At 50.5% G+C, this 14027-nt stretch overlaps 1 protein-coding gene across 6 annotated transcripts in view; it reads left to right on the top strand.

Annotated features, from left to right (window-relative positions):
- CACNA1A (calcium voltage-gated channel subunit alpha1 A) overlaps positions 1-14027 on the top strand; it is a 211941-nt gene that overhangs the window by 155274 nt on the left and 42640 nt on the right. For all 6 annotated transcript variants that reach the window (XM_073887694.1, XM_025863270.2, XM_025863269.2 and 3 more), the window contains 4 exons: positions 130-236; positions 9184-9283; positions 10733-10893; positions 12305-12442. In XM_073887694.1, coding sequence (XP_073743795.1) covers positions 130-236; positions 9184-9283; positions 10733-10893; positions 12305-12442 — 506 coding nt within the window. The remainder of the gene's footprint in view (positions 1-129; positions 237-9183; positions 9284-10732; positions 10894-12304; positions 12443-14027) is intronic.

The following is a 14027-nucleotide window of genomic DNA, read 5'->3' as shown; positions in this document are numbered from 1 at the left end:
TGGCTACTGTCCCCATGCCTCACCATGTCCCCCTCCTGGTGCCCCTCCCCACCCCCAGAGACTGGAAAGGTGAGTCTCGATCCCCAAGGTGGGATGAGGGGTCTGAGCACCATCTCTTCTCAACCCTAGATGATCGACCTGGGGCTCGTCCTGCACCAGGGTGCCTACTTCCGTGACCTCTGGAACATTCTCGACTTCATAGTGGTCAGTGGGGCCCTGGTGGCCTTTGCCTTCACGTAAGTCTCCTCCTGAGGCTTCGACTTGCCTCTTTGTCCCCTGCCTCCTGCGTGGGGCTGCCCACTGGATCAGGGAATGTGTTCTCAGGGCATAGAGATGGGGAGAGTGGGCTCTGGGAAGTGGGAGACATCCGCATGCCTCCAGGAAGAGCTTCGACTGGCTTTTGCATGACGCCTACTGTGGAGGAATAAGGAGAAGGGACCCCACCTTCTACCTCCTCATACAGCCGCGTCACTGACCCCTCGCTCTGCTGCTTTCAGTAGAATAGCCCTGCCGGGACATCTCATCTTCCTTCTGCTCTATAAGCTCCACCCCAACTGCTGTCTCTCTGAGAGCCCCCTGAAAAGAAAACCAGGAAATGAATGTGCATGAGAATTCAGACCCCCACCCTGTGCCTGAAGGCCCTGTAGTCGCAGACCTGTGACTCCCTTTGTGTGTCTTTTACTTCTGGCAGTCCTAAGACTCTCTGCCTCCTGAAAAACCATGCATCATTGTGCAACTCCAAGATGGCACCTGGGTTGTGGGTAGCCATTCCAGAATGGCACCCAAGGGCTGAGCAGCCATTCTGTCCAAGATGGCACCCAAATTGTGGGGACCCGTTCCAAGATGGCACCTAAGTTCTGAACAGCATTTCAAGATGGTACCCAAGGGCTGGGCAGCCACTAGATCATGGGGCCTTGATACTCAGCAGTACATTCCTCAAGTTATAGATGTTTGGAGCAGGTTGTACTCAGGGACCTTGTGCTCAGCAGTACATTCCTCAAGTTATAGATGTTTGGAGCAGGTTGTACTCAGGGGCCTTGTACTCAGCAGTACATTCCTCAAGTTATAGATGTTTGGAGCAGGTCGTACTCAGGGGCCTTGTACTCAGCAGTACATTCCTCAAGTTATAGATGTTTGGAGCAGGTTGTACTCAGGGGCCTTGTACTCAGCAGTACATTCCTCAAGTTACAGATGTTTGGAGCAGGTTGAGAAGACCTAACCAGCTCCTAATCCAGAAACAAATCTTCTTGGGGACCCTGTCTGTGCCCACCACCATGGATCATTCCCGGAAAGGAAAGTCTCAGAGAGACTCTGACCCACCTCACCCCCATAGTGAGAAATCAGAAGTTTCCTTTGTGCCTCTTCCCCCTAGCTTCCTTCTCAGCAGATCTTCAGAGGTTCTTGAATGGCCCCTCAACCAAATAACAAAGACTTGGTTTGTCAGGAGGCCAGAGTGGTGGCTTATTTCCAATTTAAGGACTAACATGGGCCACTCTCAGATCTTCTCTGGGAACACAGTGAGGTCAAGTTGTGTCAGAACAGCCAGAAAGCTCCAGGGTTCTGGATGCCTCCAAGCTGGTGGAGAGGTACCATGAGGGTCAGGAGGCTGATTGTATTTCTGACTCTGGCCAGACTTCCCACCCCCCCTTTCCCTTTACCTTCTACTTTCTTTTCCTCTTTCTATGTCTGCTCTCCTCTACCTTGTCTCCTTTCTTTCTCCTTCTTCCTCACTCCTTCCTTCTCCCGCTCCCTCTCTCTTACCCTTTTTTAAATGATTGAGTATTTATTTAAGTATTAAAGCAATGGAAAACACTGTAAAAAAAAAACCAAAATTTTGGCAATGTTATTAACATATTCTGAAGTTTCAAAAAAATAAGTAAAGTGCGCAGTGAATTAGAGGAGAAATATTGCCACAAATAAGACAAAGAATTGTTGGCTTTCATATATAAAAAGCAATTATAAATCAATAAGAAACATGAAACTCATTAGATAAATGGACAAGAGATGTAAACAGAAATTTTGCAGAATGCTGACAACTAATAAAAATAAAAAAATCAGCCTCCTTGGAATTCGGAGAAATGTCAAATACAAATAAGTTACAATTTGTTTCCTACCAAGATAGCACCAGTTTCTTCCAAAAAGATTTTTAAAGTGTATATGAGAATGTCATGAAATATGCTCCTCCCTCCCTCCATCAGCTATTTGAGCGACTCCTACAAGGTGTCTGGTAGGCACCATGGCTAGGTCCTGAGAAAATTTCAACTCTGAAGAGCCAAAATGCTTTACCACCCTCAGCCTGGAGTGAATCCATCCCCTGTGGAAATTATCTACGTGCTGTCTATCTCTGTTTCTGTCCCAAATTCCCGTTCCTCCCTCATTCCTGTTTCTTTCTCCTTCTTTCTCTTTCCCCTTTTTTCTCTTCTTCCCTCTGACAGCCTCTCTGCTCTTTCTCCTCTTCTATTTCTCCCCTCCCTCCTTCCCTCTCTCTTTCAGTGTCTCTCTCTCCTTTTCCCCCAACCCTACATTTTCTCTTTTCTGTTTATCACCTTCTGTGTCTCTCTGTTTCTCCTTGCCCACCCGGCCTGCCCCAGCATGTGTGTGTGTCTCTCTCTGTCTCTGTCCCTCTGTCTGGTTCATATCCCCTCTGCTCTCCCCATTCTCCCTCTTTCTCTCTCCCTCCTCTGGTCCTGGCCCTGTGGGCCTGACCGTCTACCTAACCTGCGGGGCCTAGAAAAAGGGGACACTTCCCCATGCGCTCTGGCATCAGGAGACCCAGCCCCCACCATGTTCTGACCAGGGACGGTCTCTGCAACAAGGGAGGGCAAGCTCGAGCAGGCACCTCGCTCATACTGCCTCGGGCCTTCCAGGCTGATGTCCTTCCAGCAGCCCCCCAAGTCTCCTAGAGCTCAGGAGGTGACGGGTCAGGGGGGACCCTGTCAGCCACATCCATCCGTCCACACACAACCACTCCTTTGCCCGCTGTGCCTGGCGTGGTGGGTTCTGCCCTCCGTGGCCACCACTGGGTGTAGAACAAAAGAAAGAATGACCGAGGCCCATCAGCTCACCCTTGGCCCTGGCACTTTCCTCCCAGACCTCTGTCGGAGCCGACATGCTTCAGTGACAAGGAGGGGGCCCCCACTGTTGTCCTGCTTCACCTCCGTCCCCCAATTTGACCTCACAATTTGGGGAAGGGGTGGCGGTCCAAAGACTTGGGACTTTCAACCAGAGAACTTTTGCTATAATGAGCTATAGTTTACAATATGCTGTTTCTAGGATCCCTGGAGCTACAATTAGGCTCTACTTTAAGCAAACACTTTGCAAAAGCAGAATTATTTTTCCACCAAAAATCAATCAGCAGAATCATTCTTTGTGTTGCAAAAGAATCTGCTAGAGGGAGCTGATTTTTTTTTTGAATTTTCATTTTATATATGAAGTTATACAAGGGCATTCAAAATGAGCCTACAACTCACAGAAATTTGGCAGCGTATTTGTAGTCAATCTTTTAAACTGCTTCTATGAAGTTGCTACAGGCATAAAGCCAGCCAGCCCATGACCTTGAAAATCCCTGTTTTGAATGTTTTGGGTTTTTTTGGTTCTTTTTTTTTTTTAAATTCCTATGCAAGGAAGAAGTCCGGACTGGGATTTAAGGACATCCTCTAAGCCTCAGTGGGCTTGTAGATCTCACAGGAACTGGGGGGGGAGGGGGGAGAGATTTTGCCAGTGGGATCCTGACAAGTGCTAGCAGTTCTCAAGGGGTTTTAGAAGAGCTGACAGCCATGGGGGGTGCCTTTATATGATGGTCATAGGGATAGGAGAGGTAGACCTTGAGGCTCCCCCTGCCACACCCTCCCTCCCTTGCTGCAAAAAATCCATCTGGTGCTGCCAACTCTCTTCCAAGGCAGGACTGCAGTCTTGGCACAGCTGGCCGGGCATCTTGATCAAGCTGCTCCTGCATGCCCAGGGCTAAATCTGCCCAAAAGCCAGAGAAGGAGCCCTCAGGCTGTTACTTTTCTTCCCAAAAAAGTCTCAGAATCCCACCCCCTGGCTGCAGGTTTCTGGCCTCTTTTGCCTGAGAACGTTTCTCACCCTATAAGGACTTTACTTACTGTCTTTTCTTGTTACTACATGGATGTCACTTTGGCAGGAGTGGGGGATTCTCTGAGGGTCTCGGCCTGAGTGCCCAACCCCAGAGTCCTTTGCTTCTTTCCTTTCTGGTCCTTTAGCTCGATTTATCAGTCCTGTGCCCATCTCCTCATAGACAAGGCTGAGAACCCCAAGGGGTGTTAGATTAGTCTTATTGCTTTAGAAAGAGGCTTCCTGCAAGTCTATCTGGTTTGCCTCTTATATGCACATCCCTTAGTGGCTCTGTGCCTCAGTTTCCCCACAAAGCCAAAAAACTTGACTGGGTAGTAACAGTCACAGCTTCCATATATTTAATCCCCACCAGCAACCTCCTGTGGGAAGTTGTCTCGTTGTTCCCTTTCTGTAGATGAGGAAACTGAGGCCCAGAGGCGAGTCTGGCAGGATCACTAGGTGGGGCTCCACCGACAGATTCAAGGTTGCTGCCCATCTTCCAGCCATGAACGTGGAAGTCTTTCACTAATCAGCAGAAGGACACTTGACAGCTTAGCCAGCCCAGGTTCCTTGAAAGCCAGGGGGAAGGGGGCACAAGGCTGCTCTGCTCCCTTCTTCGTTGAAAGGAATCTTGCTGTTCTGGCCTTTTGGGGTGGAGTCAAGGATTCTCCCACAGTGCTGTATCGTGGCCCCGTCTCAGATGTAGGAAAACTATCCCTGTGGTCCTCCAAGGGATGTGTCGGAGCTTTGCTGACAGTTTCCACCACCCCCCTGCACCTCACCCGAATCTGTGTGTGTGTGTGACCTGCTCCTTCCGCCAACTGTGTACCATGTCCATGCGAGCACCATTAACACACCATCTCATGAGCCGTCACACATGATACCACGCTCTGTGCCCATGCATCGGGGCAGCCAACTGACACGTCTCAGCCTCTGGCGGGTCGTGATCCTGCCCTCACTGCCAAGAGTCCATCTGGCGCAGCCACTCCTCCCTCAAGGCAAGCCAGTACAGCTGGCGGAACGCCTTGATCAAGCCTCTCTTGCATGCTCAGGAGCTGAACTGCAAGGAAGCCCAAGAAGGAGCCCTCAGGCTGCCACATTTTTAATCCCATCCTCAACCTGGCCCCTGCACTGAAGGCATTATTTTTCTTGTGTGGGATAAAATGGGAAAGAAGATTTGAGTGCAAGATACACAAATTGGGGTTTGAATCTCAGTCTGCCGCTTCCTAGCTGTGTGACCTTGGGCAAGGCACTCTCCCTCTCTGGGCCTCAGCTTCCTCATCTGGAAAACAGGCATGATGGTGCCACCTTCCTGCAGGCAAACGTAGTGACATTCAGAAGGCTCACATTTTACACCTAAAGTTAGCAGGTCAGGCAGAAATCACTGTCATTAAAAGATCGGTCAATAATCCACAGAGGAGAACCTACATGATTCTACATATGCGATAAGTCCTAGATACATTGAGCTTTGAGAACCACGAAGATGAAATAAAAAGGTGGGGGGTGGGGAATCCAGCAGAATATTTGTAGACATTTAAACCATTCTGTTTTTGGAGAAACCACTAACTTTGAATAAAATGTTAAAAAGAAAGAAGGAAAGAAATATCACTAACTTTGAAAGAGGCAGCAGGTAGGAAGTTCCGGAGAGGACCTGCCTGGCAGCCAGGTTTCTGATGGCAGTCGGGTTTCTCCGGCCTTGATCTCCAGCCATGGTTGGAGAGTTGTCATGAGACCGAGCCTGATTCCAAAGATGAGCTGTGCGAGGGCTGAGCCAGATGTTGAGAGCATTCTCTCAGGACTCCCAGGAGCTGCCTCTAACCACACCCCATATTGGAACTCTTCGCCGACCTCCCTCTTCTTCATACCTTAGGGGGTAAAGCCAAGGCCGTAGCCACCATGTGTCAAACGTCAGAATCCCCAAGGTCTGTTTTACAGATGAGGATGACAATTAGGGGCAGAGCTGGGATTCAAACCCTGGTGACCCTGACTCCAAAGCTCACAATTTCCAAGCCATTCTAAGACCTTCCAGCCCCAGAACCTCTGGAGAAAAGGGGTTTCTCTAGCTCTTGGCAGTGACCATCAGTGGCAAATTTGCCTTTGGTCACTGACAACTTTCTGGTTGTCCTGCTACTTGGAAATTTGGCTTTCTTGGTGCTGCCAGGAGCCTGCAGAGGGCAGGGGACCGAATGGGGGGCTTCCAGATGGAAGGATGGATGTCGGCCAGAGCCGCAAGCCTGAGGCTGCCCCTCCTGGTGCCCGGGCGGGGCAGGGGGCACTCAGGTGTGTGTGTGTGTGTGTGTGTGTGTGTGTGTGTGTGTGTGTGCGCTGTGTTTCTTCTGAGGCCGCTTACAATCTGTCTCTCCCTCCGACGCCACCTCACCAGGAGCAGTACACGGTAAAGTTTTCTCTCTCTCTCTCTCTCTCTCTCTCTCTCTCTGTTTCTCTCTCTCTCTCATTTTGTCTCTCGTTCTCTGTGCCCTGGTGCAGTTGTGTTGGCTCTGGGCCTGTTTCCATGGCCTTGTGTTTTTGCTGCCATCCGTGGCTTGCAGTGACCAGAGCCCCCCTCAGTCTCTCCCCCAAGAGGAGGAGCCCTAAGGGGCCTTAGCCACTGCCTCCCTCCATGACCCACCATGAGTCCAGTTCTTGGCAGAGAACAGCAAGGACATGGGGGAGCGGGGCCTCTCCGGGGTCTGATTTCAACAAGGCAGACGAGCTTGGTGGGGTGGTTCCCAGAGGGGTAAGCGTGTCCAGACTCCAAGATGGGAGAAGGGTGGACAAGCCACACAACCAGGACTTGGGCTCTAAAAGGAGAAATTAGCCTCCTAAGGAGCATCTACACTTTCAGCAAAGTGGTTCAAAGTCGGGTTGTTTTCTGTGAGAGCACCTTGATCAAGCCACTCCTGCAAGCTCATGACCCAAACTGCCAGGAACACCCCTCACTGCCTCAATAAACAAGACTGTTCCTCAGCCTTGTCCAAGGGCAAGGTACCTCCTGGGGGAGAGAGCCCCACAGGGGGAGGCCAGGGAGTCCTTTTCAGAGGAGTGGATGGCCCATGGGAGGCATGTTTCCAAATGTCAGCCATTCAGCACCTCAAGATTGTAGTTGGTTCCACACACAACCTAGATGTCCACTTGCTTGACATTTTCTCCACCAACACGTAGTCTAAACTTTGCTTGAGTTTTTGCTGGGAAATTGGGCCGTCCCCTTACAACCGGTATTGTTAGCCTCAGAGAGAACCACAGCTGGAAAGGTGAATCCCACAGGTGTGAAACAGTGGCATTGCGGCTTATCACATTCAAGCTGGGTTCTAGGAATTCCAGAGAAATGAGTGACCTCTTAGCACATCTCGGAGACCTTCCACTCTTACCGAAGCAAAAGGCCTGAAAGATGCTTGAAGAAGAAATAGCTAGTTTCCCTGTGGGATCCAATTATTTAATTGTGTCCCTGTTCAGCCTCACATTATCAGTGACTCTCTTGATGTGTGTTGCCTACTTCAGGGGCACAACCTTGAGATAACAATGATGACTTTGGCTTTAAAGGGGGAAAAACATGTTCCAGCCAAATCCTGGAGCACAGCTGTGCTCTGCAGAATAATGTTCAGTTCCCCCTCTTTATTCCCCGAAAAAAATGAGAGAAAGGAGATCTATAAGAAAGGATGATTTTGTGCCCAGATACCCAGACACCCATGGTGGGGGTCCCTGGGATAGCTCTCCACATGATCCACAGGGTAACCAGAGGGACATGTTTGCTGGGAGACCCTCAAAGAACTCTCATCTGAATCCATTCACGTGCATCCTGAGACCATACGCCAGGCGCATGGTGGGGGCAAGAATTACGATTAAAAGGGAAAATGGACACCTAGAAGAATAAATCACAATTTAAGCCTCTGAAGGGTTTTCTGGCTAAAGCCCGAAGCCAAAGACTGAAACAAATGACTGTGGAACAGCAGTAGGGTTTCGTAAAACCCAGCGGCAATCAGGGAAGGCTGTCAGATAAAGGAGCCTCTAATTTGGCTTTGGGGGCTGTGTGGTCCTGTGAATGGAGAGGTGGAGGAAGGGCATTTCTGGCAGCAGGAACAGTATGTGCAAAAGCAGAGGGAGACAAAAGAGTGTGGCTGGGGTTTGGAGTGTGTCGCAGTCGATGGAAATGCAAAGGTAAAGGTAAGTTGGGCTACATTTCCAAGAGCCTTGAGTGCCGTGCCCGAAGTTCGCACTTCTAGGAACTCAGATGCTCCAGAAGGATTCTGAGAAGGAGAGCAACGTGGTCATTGGCTTTGAACACTGTGTGCAGAAAAGATCAAAGGAGAGAGAGAGACGGGGAGTGGGGGGAGCCTGGGAAATGGGTAACGGGAGTCTAGCATAAGATGGTGGCTGGGGACGATGATGGAGATGTTAGGGGAGTAACCCATTGTGGGTGGAGGACAGGAAGCTGAATGTGACACTTGGGTTTCTGACTTGGGCAACTGGGTGGATGATGAGTTCTATTAACCACAAGCCTTTGATGGCTGCACTGAAAGCCCTCCTCTTAGGGGACCTGAATCATGGTTGGCTAAGGGTAGCAAGGGATCTGCAGGAGCTGTATGGTGAAGGGTCAGGTCCAGTGGACCCGGGACTGAACCTCTATGCAGCTCTCTGGAAAGACGGGCTAAGGGGCCCCGGCGGAGGTTCAACATCAACATCTGATGTCCTGCTTCTTTCCTTTCCTGTGGGCTCAGGGAATACTGGGGGAGAGTGACGTTAAGTATTTCCTGAATCCTGTTGGAAGTGGGGCGAGGAATCACATTTTCTAAGAGCTCACCAAGACCACCTCCAGTGAGCGTCCAAAGGCAGCCAGCTCCCCTCTGCTCGGTCTGGCCTGGCCAAGTGGTGGAGGACCTTAACAAATCCTGAGACCAGAACCACAGAAGGCCATCTGCTGACTACCTCTTGAGCTCACACCTAGCAGGGGTGCTCACTACTCTTCCCCAGCAAGGGCAGGACTGTGCCAGGCTTCCCCCAAGACTCCTATGCCTGAGAGGGTGGGGTCACATGGAGTTGTGGGCCACCCACCACCCAGACTGACTTCTGCTTCCTCTCTTCCCCTCTCTGCACCCTAACATCCCTCCACAGTGGCAATAGCAAAGGAAAGGACATCAACACTATTAAATCCCTCCGAGTCCTCCGGGTGCTACGACCTCTTAAAACCATCAAGCGGTTGCCAAAGCTCAAGGTGAGATTGGGGCATGTGGGAGGCCTGTGAGGGTTGCCATATACAGTTGGGCAGGTTGCACACTGTTCAAGGACACTACATTGAAAGGGGAGCTGATAACATCACATCCGTCATATATGGATATATTTATTATTACAACTTTCCAGCAGATGGCAGTAAAGTGAATCGACCTAACAAAATCTGTGTATTATGACAGTTTTCCATTAGATGAAATGTCTTAAGGTGGGGCTCCCTTTTCCTAATTCACAGGAGGACATCATATGGATAAAATAGGGCACAACCGTAATGTGGGAAGCAGGAAACTAGGTTTCTGCTCCCACATAACTTTTGACTTTTCACCAACCTGTTCTAGACTCCATTATCTCCTGTTCCAAAATAGTATGAACCAGCATTTCCCAAAGCTTGTCATTCAGGAGAAACAGGAGAAAAGAAAGGAAATGCAACCTAGTCATTCAAACACACCTTTCCAATTGATGTTTCACCTGAGAGCCACCTGTATTATCTCCTACTTAACATTAAAGTCACCACTTTTTTTATTTAAATGAGCATATTTTAGAAGGAAATTCTACGCCAAGGTTCTCAAGTTGGAAAACCAGAACCCAATGTTAATAGAAGGTAAAACTAAATACATTCCCCCAAAATAAGACACCATTAAGAAAATCTAGCCAAAAAAGATTGCCTGGAAAAGGCTTTGGACTTGGGTGCTTGCTCTTCCCGGGTTGAAAAGGAAAAGTATCAGGTTTCGGTGTTAACAGAGTAGCAACAAAGCAAGACCTTCTCCTTCACTCAAAAGGATTGATGGGAAAAGTGGAAAGTGAGTAACTTTGTTACCATGCGATTCAGCAGGACTTAGTGTGGGCTCCTGCAAGACCTGAAGGAACGTCCTCTGCCGCCTCGGCGTGCCCCTCCCCCATGACTTTGGCACTGTCGCTCGCCGATATGTGGCTGCCCTTTGGATGTGAAAGCTTGCTTGCGCTGAAATATGTGGACGTGCAGCCATATCCAGTGCTGCAGTTCCTCACCCTTTTCTGGGTGGCAGCCCCCTTCCCAAGCCCCCGAGAAAGCTGTGCACCCTCTCTACCCCCGGGGAAAACTGGCCTGTAATTACAGTGGGTTCGAGGATCCTTACCCACTGGTGGTTAGGACCCACCGTGGTTAGAAGCAGAACAGGGTGGAAGATGTTGCAGGCGGGACCCCTGCCTTCTTTGGGAAATGGTGGAAAGATGCCATCTCTCCCGGGCCTGTGACATTGCCTCTCAAAGCCAGAGCGCCCCCTACTGCTCGGTGGGCAGAAGGGAGGAGGAGCACAACTCTGGACGGAGGTAGGGGGGAGGCAGGGACACAGAATCAATAGGAAAGGCCTTGTCCGTGAGACGGAACATTGGAAAATTGGCAGCACGTCGGTTGTGTCGCCAGCCCCTCATGCCCTCTCTCCACTCTGCGCCCCAGGCCGTGTTCGACTGTGTGGTGAACTCGCTCAAGAATGTCTTCAACATCCTCATCGTCTACATGCTGTTCATGTTCATCTTTGCCGTGGTGGCCGTGCAGCTCTTCAAGGGGAAGTTTTTCCACTGCACTGACGAGTCCAAGGAGTTCGAGAAAGACTGCCGGTGGGTCTCTGCTCCCCTCCGTGTCCCCACGGAGGCTGGGGGATGGGGGGCCCAGAAGCGCCACTGGGGCTTGGAAACCAGAGTGTTGGGCCCTGGACATGACCCAGGTGCAACCAGCTTGGGGCCAGAATAGGAAGAAAAAGTTTGGGTGTTTGAGTTGCTGTGCATCTCGCTTCCATCCCCACCTTTGTCAAGTGGGGGATATTCATACACGTCCACGTTCCCTTATTGGAAAACCTTTACCGGCTGATGCGTTTCAAAGATCAGAATATTATGCGATTTTAGAAAGATCGTATAGCACATGTTCCACACAGGACGTCAGTCACACCCTCAGCTGGGTCTAAGGCATCCCCGTAACCAAACCAGTTTTGTTTTGTTTCGTTTTGTGTTTTTGCTGGGAAACATGCAACTATTTGCACCAAATGGGACAAATGACAAGCGTGAAGAGCCTCATGTCCAGTCGGGTCAGGTTTCATTGCCAAACGAATTAGATCAGAGGTGGAAAACTTTGTCTGCCAAGGGCCGGATCCTACAAACTTTGGCCTTTATGGGGCCCGCAGCCTCTGTAACAGCTCCTCTCTGCTACCGTCCTAACACAGAGCAGACAGGCAACACGGAGACAAATGGGCGTGACTGTGTTCTTATTTCTAGAAATGAAAATTTGAATGTCGGACAAATTTAATTTGTCACAAACGCATTCTTTTGATTTGTTTCCTACCTCTTAAAAATGTAGAAAACTGTTCTTAGTTTGTGGGTCATACAGACAACAGGTGCAAATTTGGTCTGTGGGCCATAACTTGCCACCCCCTGACTTAAGAGAAAGATGTTTGGTTTTCGGAACTTTCTAGAGTTTGGAGTCGTGGAGGAGAAGTTGTGGGCCTGCAGTCGCCCCCTCTTGGGGTCATCCCCGTGATAGAAATTGCTAAGCCCTTAACTAAGCGCCATTAAACACTGTCGCTGGTATAAAGCATTACTATGCAGAGAATGGCAGCCTGTTATTTTGGTGGCTGTGTCCTGACATTGGAAGGACCCCAGACACTTGGCCTCGTGTGTCTGGGGCTAAGCTTTGTGTCCTGCCCTGAAAAGGAGCCGCAGCTGCCCCCTCTGGCCTGATGAACCCAGAGGTGTGCCTGTCTCTCTCCCTGCTCTCAACCTCCACCCCCAAGCCTGAGGCTCCCACCCGCAGGACTAGAAGTTTTCGTGTTGGAAGAGAGTGCTCGGTCCTGAGTCGGCTCTCGGCTGAGGATTTGTCTCCGAGCGGATGGACACACGTCAGGGGGACACATGAGGGGCTGCTGCTTCCTGGGCTCAGGGATGCAGCGTGGGCTGGTGGGCCCCTCTTCCTCTTCCTCCTGCCGAAGATGAGTGTCCCCTTCTTCTGTTTACTAACGGCCCCCATTTTCTGTGGCAGCGGCAAGTACCTCCTCTACGAGAAGAACGAGGTGAAGGCACGGGACAGACAATGGAAGAAATATGAGTTCCATTATGACAACGTGCTGTGGGCTCTGTTGACCCTCTTCACTGTGTCCACAGGAGAAGGCTGGCCGCAGTGAGTGGCCCGCCACAGAGCCCCACGGAGGAGTCAGGGGGGCCCCAGGGAACAGGGTGGGGAAGGGTCTCAGAGCCCAGAGCTGAGAAAGGCCTGGCTGAAGAGGGGCTGGCTCCTGGCTTCCCGAGGTGGAGACCCCGGTAGGCGCACAGGGTGGGGGGCGGGGGGCTGCCACCAGAACAAGAGCCTACAAGTGCGGCTGGGCCTGTGGAGGCAGAAACCCAGCCCTCAGTGGGCTCGGTCCGCCAGACCCTGTGTGTGGAACGGGCAGTGCTTCTAATCTGTAGAAAGGCTCCCCAGACACAGGCCGTCATGTCCTCTTAACCCTTCCTATGCCAGTGAGCGCAGATCTCCAAGCCCAGGGTGTGTGGATGTGGTATCCCCAAGTCCCTTTGACCACAGGACCATTCCTCGCCCAGAATAGGGTGAGGGCTGGGGTGAGGCTGAATCATGCGTGAGTCCAGGGCTGGACCTGTCTTTGCCTAAAATGTTGGTATTTTTTGTCATCATGGGTTTTTTTGCGGGTTTGGTTTTTTTTGTTTTGTTTTGTTTTGTTTTGGGGGGGGTTTTTTGGCATTCGTTGTGATTTGTTTAAATATTGCAGTAAAATACTGTTTCTTTTAATGACTGAGAGGCTTGGCACCTCCTTAATTTGTGTCCGAGGCAAGTGCTTTACTCTCCTCACCCTAGTCCCGGGTCGTCCTCCCAGAGGTCTCAGAAGTGCAGGTTGATTCCGGTGTGTGCCCTCAGCATCCTCGCCTCCCTCCCTCCTGCTCTCAGGAAACACACCAGCCCTCATGTGCCTTTCCACCCACCTACACGCACACTCAGTACCCACTCACATGGGGCCAGTGCTAGCCCATACGGCACCTTTGAGCAAATTTTTTAGACATCCTTCCTCAACAGACTTCACTTCCATCTGTCAGAAAATCATTGCAATATACTTAATGATTTTGTTCAAATAAGGTACTTCATGGCCACCTGCCCAAAAGTTGTCATCATAAATACACGAATCTTTCATGCCTATAGTATGAATGGCAACCTTTAGATGCAGAACCCTTGAGCAGTGCACAATCCGTGCAACTGTTCAGAGCAGCTCTGCACATATACACCCATGTTCATCCCCACTACCCCTTCTCAGCTCCCACTACCAGCTGTGCTTAGATGCCCCCCCACACACACTCATATCTGCCTCCATGACCCCATATACCCTCCCATCCACCACCACCAACCTGGTTTCCCATCCCAACTTGGCCAGGCCTTAGTGGGCGAACTTCAGGAAGTCACTTTATATTGCTAAACCTCAATTTCCTCATGTGTAAAAGGGGGCCAGTGATAACCTCCCTGAGAGGGTGGCCAAGAAAATAAATAAGATCATGTCCAGCACTTAATAACCCACCATACGTGGTGGTAGAGGTAACTGACACTGTTGCCAAGACCCCCCACAGACAAAGGAGGTGGGAAGGCTTCTGGCTTCATAAAGTAACCACAGTAATTGGAGTCGGAAAACAGCTACTACTCTCATCTCTGTTGTTTTCTCTTAATATGTCCCTCCATTCCTGTCACCTGTCCCACTCTCCCCCTC

This window comes from Callorhinus ursinus, unplaced genomic scaffold (genome assembly GCF_003265705.2).
Source record: "Callorhinus ursinus isolate GAN/ISIS: 27379988/994484 unplaced genomic scaffold, GSC_fseal_2.0 scaffold82, whole genome shotgun sequence".
NCBI lineage: Eukaryota > Metazoa > Chordata > Mammalia > Carnivora > Otariidae > Callorhinus > Callorhinus ursinus.
Note: the sequence above shows the minus strand (reverse complement) of the source record. Positions and strands in the feature narration are given on the sequence as shown.